Raw genomic sequence first — 8,140 nt, 5'->3', positions numbered from 1 at the left:
GTGCCATCTTGACAGGGGATGGATTTGATGATCCATAGGCTGCCTTCCAGCTCTGCAGTTCTAATGCTGCTGTTATATCTCAGCTGTCTGATTGTGAAAATATATATTTAGTCCTATTAATTACCCATCCAAGTAGTTTATAATGAACATAATCTTAGAATCTGATTTTTTGCATATATTGCTAGTACAAAGGCTTATTAAAATTATGACAAGTTGTCTCGAGATTTCAGGCGGTCGTCCAGAAATCTAAAAGGGAGAAGCAGACATGTTAGCCATAAGACAAATTTGAAGATCTGTTGTGCTAATATTTTTATTAGGCTGGTCAAGAAGAGAAAAAAGGGATGGAAAGGCACCAAAATCATGATAGCAATATTTGGCATTCTTTTTAGGAAAGTCTGGTAGAGTAGAACTGAGCTCTCCCCCCTCCTCCTAGAATCCTCCTTACCAAACAGAAGTAATTACAGTAGTGCCTCGCTAGATGATGATAATCCATTCCACTGAAATCGCTGTTTAGCGAAATCATCGTCTAGCGAAAAGCATTTCCCCATTGGAATGCATTGAAACCTGTTTAATGTGTTCCAATGGGGAAGAATCGTCGTTGTCTAGCAAAAATTGGCCATAGGAAAGCCGCTTTGCGAACTGCCGATCAGCTGTTTAAATAGCTGTCTTGCGAAACTTAGGTCCTGAAAACACCCATTTTGCGAGCACAGAGTAAAATATATTTTTCTTTTACCTTAAAGCAGTATCTGACTGATTATTTGTGCTGGTCAGTACAGTGGTTGGTTTGGGAACTTGCTGTTTAATTCTAACCCCAAGGCTACTGTACCTTCAACTGTGCAACAAAGAGGAATTAAAGGTATTTCTAGTGGTACTACAAACACATTTCCCCACAACACCAACCTAAAAATCTTGCTGCACCACATGAAACAATGACGGTTGCTCCCATACTTTATTCACATGTCCACTATATTATTGTTCACATCTCTCCATCATCTTATATGCTTCACATCAAGGAAAATTTAGGAATGCAAGTGGAATCAGTTGCTGCTAAGCTGCCTCTATCCATGTCATAAGTTGTATAGGTCTCTGCCTGGTCACGTCTGGAGTATGAGATGACAACTTCATTGCAGGGCTTTCGTTCATGTTCAAGGATAGAACATATAATCTGTACCCAGAAAGTCCCTGATTCATTCATTCCCTGCAATCTCCAGAAAGAAACCCCAAAGAGTAGACAATATGGCCTAGATGAACCAATGGCTTTACTCAGCATAAAGCAATTTCATAATCTTGAGCGTGATAGATTACAGACACACGTTAGATATCTCTGTTCTCCAGTCCTCAGTTTTCTTGAATCATTAGCAGGGTAAGCAAAATTCATGTCAAAATGCAGCAGTCCCCTAGAGTTTGTCTTGGAAGTGGGAATTAATCATTTAGCAGCATGGAAGGAAAAGGAGTTGCATTGTTCAATAACAACTGCTTTATGTTTTACCTCCTATTCAACCACAGGCTATCTTTTGTTACGCTAAACAACTAGCACAGGCAAGCTCCCAACAACGCATGAGTCATTAAACTTTACAACATACCTACAGCTAATACAAAATGGCTGATATTCAAGCATATCAGGTACTAGAACAAACAATCCCACATGTTTATGCAGCATGGTTTTGAATTACCATAAACTGTGCATACCTTCTTGAAAAAGAAAAGGGAGAAAGGGAGAGACAAAGGAAATTCAATTTTTGTCATACCTGCTTAAACCTCCCCCCTCACTGCCTCAGCTTCAAAAGAGAAAGGCCATTTTATACTTTGAAATGCTGCCAATAAATCATGTGTTGATTTCAAGCTACCTCATAAATCTCATATTGAAATCCTTCCTAGTTAGTCATGCTAAACTAACAGTAGTCCAGGTATATAGGCCTGGCAGATACAGCTCAAATAAAGCCGTATTGCCTTGAAATCAGTGTTCGTATTACAGTATTACAGGCATCATTATGTACTGGTTTAGGAATATTTGGGGGTTTCAAAGAGGATGGCTAGTATCATGTACATTATCTATGTATGTGAACTTTGACAGAGAGAGTTGCTATGGGAATCTGAGAAGGAGGTGGTTGTGTATCTCCTTGCACCACAACCAGCACTTTGTCATATTTCATCTAAAGCTTCTGCAGTTTGAATTCCATTTGATAGCAAATATTGAATAAGACCCTGGCCTATTTCCTTTGGTAGGAAAGGAAATCTGTAGGAAATTCTAGCCTTTGAATGCTGCTTCTGCAATGAAGTCTTTGTTCTGGGAGAAAAGTTTTCACAAAGTAATTAAAAGAATGTCACATCTGTATGATAAATAGCCAGAAGTAGAAGAATATCAAATAAGGACTTGAGATAATGCATGAATCTATGGAATATATGCAAGTCCCTTTTTATGCCTTTTGTGTAAAATCTAATATTATTGGGAAACGCTGTAGAATATTGATTTATATTGTGAATGACAGACCATTTGTCTCTGATTATAATGATGCTTAACAAGTGGGTTTTCTTATGTTTTCATGCATTTTATTATCATTGCTTCTTTTATATATTACTTCTGCATCTCTTTGGATATTGATATTGTTTTATTGTTGTATTGATCAAACATTGTATAGTTTCATGACAGGATGTTATGCTTTGTGAATGTAAAATTCCTGCAGATCTTTTGTTTGTTGATAATCATTCCAAAGGTCTAGGGAGGAAATTTCAGTGGTATCTATTAACAGTAGCAATTTCTTTTTGAGAAACAAAGACCCAGATTTAATTGGGGCATCCCAGTTGTTGCCATAGCAACCCACCCCCCACCCCCAAGCTGGTGGCAAGGCAAGAGGGGGCTGGAGCTGGTATGCAAGCTCCCACATGGCTTTTCCAGTGTGTAGAAGACCAGGATGATGTTGAGGAGATTTCCCTTCTACTCTCTGCTGGCTTCTTATTGGCCAGTGGAGAATGATTTCTCCCTGCCAGCCTTTCATTGGCTGGCCAAGAAAATTGAACTTGACTGTAGGCAGGAAGAGAGTGGGTTCCAATCCTGTCCACCTGCTAGACATATAAAGGGAGTCAGAAGGCCATTCTGGCTTGCTGGGGTTTTTTTCCCTTTTCCCCTCCCTCTTTTATAGTGGTAGTATGGTGACACAATTTAATGTTTGTTTCTTGGGTATTGGGTTATCAGTAAGTTCTCATGCACACTGTGGGGGTTGATTACTTTGTCACAACTTTGTTGTTGTGTTTGGGACATTGGAGTTGGATCCAGATGGTATGAAGGTGGCAATCAGGAGCCTGCTTGTCTGGGTTGTTAAATGATTCCCGGGGCTTGGGGGCCTTTTGGTACTACCCTGCCCTTATACACACACACACACACACACACACACACACACACACACACACACACACACACACACACGGCAGTATTTATTTATTTATTTATTTATTTATTTATTTATTTATTTATTTATTTATTTATTTATTTATTTATTTATTTATTTATTTATTTAGATTTCTATTCTGCCCTTTTAGACAAAGTCTACTCCGGGCGGGTTCCATCAAACATTGTTAACTAAAACAGTTAAAAACAATTAAAAACAATTCATAACAATAGTAATTAGTAATGCTTAGTAGTACTCAAGATGGAAAAACAGAATATTATAATAAAAAATTAACTCAAGTATTGATAGGAGGGAAGGCCTGCTGTCTCTCTCTCTCTCTCTCTCTCTCTCTCTCTCTCTCTCACACACACACACACACACACACACACACACAAAGTTAGTTGAGAAAGTGCACATCAGATCTATCTACATTGGAGTGGATTCTTCAAAACCTCCTAGGATTAAGGATGTAGTCTACATGAGTAAGAGCTGGATCAATGTGTTGCCAGGAGTGGTGGGACCAGCTGGCAGAGACCCAAGACTTAGAATCATAAAATCATAGAAGGGAGTTGGAAGGGGCCTATAAGACCACCAAGATTAACCCCTGCTCAATGCAGGAATCCAAATCAAAATGTACCTTCTTCTTTGTGTATCGATGTGATGGACAGGAGTGGTGACAGATAGGTCACCTGGAATTTCTAAAAAGGAAAATAGAGAAACAATATGAATTCCAGTTAAAACAATTAGAAAGGAAAAGGAGAGAAAAGGCAGGATGAAAATTCTAAAGTGAACCGGGGTTGTGTGGAGAAACAAAGAGGGGAATGGGTGCATGACATAAAGTGGTGAGCAGCGGATGGGATTCGAATGAAATCCAGTGAGCCAAAATAAAGTGAGGTTTATTAGGTTGGCCACGAATGAAAAAGAAGTTCTCTGAGTCTAAGAGACCTGGATGTCAATAGTCCAGGAGTAGGAAACCCTAAAGCTTAAGGTGAATAGCCTGATAGGGACTCCTGAAAGTGTGGAAAGACAAAGGCAGGAAAAGGACTCTGAGGAGATTTCTATACTGTGGTTTAAAGTTTACTTCAAGCTGAGAATGTGAGGACCAAGAGGGCTAGCTTTAGATCCCAAAGCTCTGAGAGAGGGAGCACTGAGGGGATCAAAAGTGGAAGCTAAGGTCTAAAAGGAACAGCTGAGGTGAAAATAACTTAGGTTTACAAAAGAAAAATACCTGTATTGCTTGGAAAATCTGGGTGTCTGTAGACCAAGAGATACAAAGTAACAGATACAAGAAACAGTGAGGCTGAAGTCCAAAGATACAACGTAGCAATCTTAAGCTGCCAAAAGAAAGCTACATAGTTTAAATCTCTAACACAGAAAAAAAGAGGTCATTCTAAATTGGGGTTTGTGTATTGGAATTGGTGAGAAAGCAGCCTACAAATTTAATAATAAGCATAAACTGTTTAGTATGACTTCCAGGAGAAGGAAGAAGGCAGTTATAGAACTTGCAGAGAGTCAGACTTTACCTCAGGAAGGGGAAATTTCAGATCAAGAGGGCCAGGAATATGAGAGCCCAAGGGAACAGGAGGGTGCCTCAGGGAAAGAAAACAACTCCCCAGAGTTTATAAAATGGAAATCTGGAAAAGAGCAGGAATTTAAGTTAAGAAAATTTCAGCTTGAGACTCAAACCAGACAGATGGAAATAAGAGAAAAAGCTGAACAAGAAAAGAGACAGCTAGAAGCTGAGGCTCAAAAGAGACAGCTGGAACTGGAAATTAGGGAAAAAGAGATGCAACATCAACTAGAGATGAGAAAATTGGAAATGGCATCTCTAAACAGTAATAACAGTAATAGTACAAATGAAGGGATCTCAAAAATTAAGAAATTCCCTCAATTTAAAAAAGGAGATTGCCCAGAATCTTTTCTAATTTTGTTTGAGAGAGCCTGCTGGGACTATGGTGTGACAGAACAGGAACGTATGCTGATATTAAGGTCTTTCATTAGTGCTGAAATGTCTGAAATTTATGTTAGTATGTCAGAAGACCAAGCTAGAAATTATGAGATCTTTAAGAAATTAGTTTACTCAAGATTTGGAATAACCAGTGAAAAACTCAGACAAAAATTTAGACAGTTAAGTAAGAAACCTGATGAGTCATATTCACAATTTGGGGCAAATCTGGTTAGATATTTACAGAAATGGCTGGAGCAATCTCAAGTGCGAACTTTAGAGGATATGCAGCACCTCATAGAATTGGAACAATTTTACTCAGCTTTGCCTGCTGAATTAAGATATTTAGTAAGAGACAAACAACCTAAAACAGTACAACAGACTAATGAATCTGCAGATTTAATATCAGAGATTAGAAATTCAAAATATTCTGAAGTGAAATTGGACAGAAACTTTGAAGAAAGAAAAAGAGAAACTAGAGATTTCCACAAAACCAACAAAAATACAGATGGAAGCCATTTTAGAGAGAGACCCTCAGAGCAGTACCAGCAGAAGGGTAAAAGCTTTGAAGGAAAGGGAGACAGAAACCCTTACAATGAACAAAGAAATTTAAAAACTTGTTTTGGTTGTGGGAAACCAGATCATTTCATTTCAAATTGTGAATTTATTAAAAACAAAGAAATGGGACAACAGAAAACAGGGGGAGTTGTACCTAAAAAGATGTACTGTATACAAAAGCAGGATGAAAGGTCTGAGATAAACTAGAATGGCAGTTTAACTGACAGAATGCTGACTCAGGAGCAACTGCCTCCTTTAGCAGAGATTGTTCACTGCTATTACATTAAAACCAATAGGGAATTGATAAAGTCAGCTGAAGAAAATATTTATATTAACAACATCAAGTATCTAGCTTTGAGAGACTCTTGTTCTCAGATTACTATATGCCATGCAGATATTATTCCAAAGGAAGATATTATTCCAAAGGAGAAAATTACAGTTAAAGGAATTGGAACAGAATTAATTAAGCTACCAATAGCTAAAGTACATATAAATTATCAAGGGTGGACTGGTAAATTTAAAGTCGCTGTTTCACATGAGATCCATATGCCTTGTTTAATTCATTTAGATTTGATTAATTATATTAAGACTGATGTGATCACAGACAGAAAAGATAGAAAATCTTTATAGTAATAGTGAGGCTTCTGAGGAAGTTATAAGTGTCAGCCAGTCACCTGAACTTGTAGGAAGCATAGATATAATAAAGTCTCAGAAAAGGAGTTTTAAACCAGAACAAGAAAATGATTTTACTTTGCTACAATCTTGTAAGGCAGTTAAATAAGAACCAGTAATTTCAGAATCCCCTAAAAGATTCTTTACAGATAGTAATGTCCACAAACAAATGGATATCCCTTTTGAGTACAGAGAAGTGTCTGGAGTTGAAAAAGAGGTTTGGAATAAGATGAGACATGTTAAAGGTGGTTTCATACATATAAGCTCGCAAGATAGTCAGAACACACCCACTATAGTAACTAAAGAAAACTCCTTAGTGATGACTCCTGAAAAAGAAGAAAACTTACATGAGGATCAGGAAACATCATGCTACCCTGAGATAGTGAAACTGAAAACTTTAGAGGGAAGTAAATTGCAGTCAGCAGTAGTATCTAAAGAAAAGATACAGCTAACTGAAAAAGATGATCATTCTGTGTCTGCACCCATAGCTAAAACCAAGCAACAAGAAACCCTATCTAGGAAATTTAAGAATAAAGAAATAGCACTAGAGAAAGTTAAAGGTGCATCTAAAATTAATCAAGTAGACAAAATGAAAATGCAAAGAGTATTAAATAAATTTACTCTAGTCATAGAAAAAATAAAAGAGATTAGAGTGAAAGCTATGATAAGGATAGCAGGCTATACCAGCCGGTGGGAAACAAAGGCCAGATATATAGCCTCTCCTTTAAAAATTAAAAAAGCTAAAATAAAAGACAAGGAGATCCAGTGGTTTAGCAGATGTAAAGAGACCCTGGAAAAGTTGCAGACTACATTAAAGAAAATTCGGTGTAGTATCCAGAGAGGTCATCGTATCCAGAGAGGTCGTGTCCAGAGACGTCATCATATCCAGAGAGGTCGTGTCAAGAGACATCTTCATGTCATGAGAGTTCCAGAGTGTCTTCAACTTCATCGCTGTAGCAGGATTCGAACCAGGAGCCGTGCGGAGCAAGGCGGACAACAAGAAAGACCAAGCAGGTGAGAGACATTTAATTGGCAACTGGAAGGAAAGATTGGTGATTGATTGGACATTGCAAAGAAAGAAACTTTATGGGACGTTGGGAACTGTGAAACTTAAAACCAACAAAATTGCAAGAGGGACACTAAAACTAAAAGAGTTTGCTGATGAAATCCAAAGAAAAAGAAAGACTCAAAATAAGATTGCAGATTCATGGTCTCGAAGACCCAATGAATAACAGGAAGCAATGAGAAGCAGTACAAGAAGACTGAAGAGGGAAGAAGAAAAAAACCTGTAATAACAAGTAATAAATGAAAATGAAAATGTAAATGTAAATATAATAGAATACAAACTGGTCAAAATTAAAATGTTATAAGTGCATGGAAAAATTGTAAAAGAAATGATTTTTTTTTAAAAATGTAAGTTATATAGTATAAGAAATGTTAAATATGTAATGATATAAGTAATAAAAATGGTGATACTGTACTTATAACGAAAAGTAAAATGAAAAAAAGATGAATAAAGTTAAAAAGAAGTAATAGAGAAAATGTATAAGTATAAAATGTATAACTGTTTAATGCTTAA

At 37.2% G+C, this 8,140-nt stretch overlaps 1 protein-coding gene across 1 annotated transcript; it reads left to right on the top strand.

Moving 5' to 3' along the window:
• Nucleotides 1-3,715: 3,715 nt before the first annotated feature.
• On the top strand, nt 3,716-7,744 carry LOC144585766 (uncharacterized). Its single transcript, XM_078382917.1, has one exon. It carries the CDS (start codon nt 4,852-4,854, stop codon nt 6,094-6,096), a length of 1,245 nt encoding a protein of 414 aa, XP_078239043.1. The 5' UTR covers nt 3,716-4,851; the 3' UTR covers nt 6,097-7,744.
• The last annotated feature ends 396 nt before the right edge of the window (nt 7,745-8,140 follow it).

Source organism: Pogona vitticeps, chromosome 1 (genome assembly GCF_051106095.1).
Source record: "Pogona vitticeps strain Pit_001003342236 chromosome 1, PviZW2.1, whole genome shotgun sequence".
NCBI classification, from domain to species: domain Eukaryota; kingdom Metazoa; phylum Chordata; class Lepidosauria; order Squamata; family Agamidae; genus Pogona; species Pogona vitticeps.
This window is presented reverse-complemented; position numbering and strand designations above follow the sequence as displayed.

What these genes read in the sequence shown, in the direction of transcription:
- LOC144585766 (XM_078382917.1), top strand. Translation starts at nt 4,852, where the DNA reads ATGACTTCCAGGAGAAGGAAGAAGGCAGTTATAGAACTTGCAGAGAGT.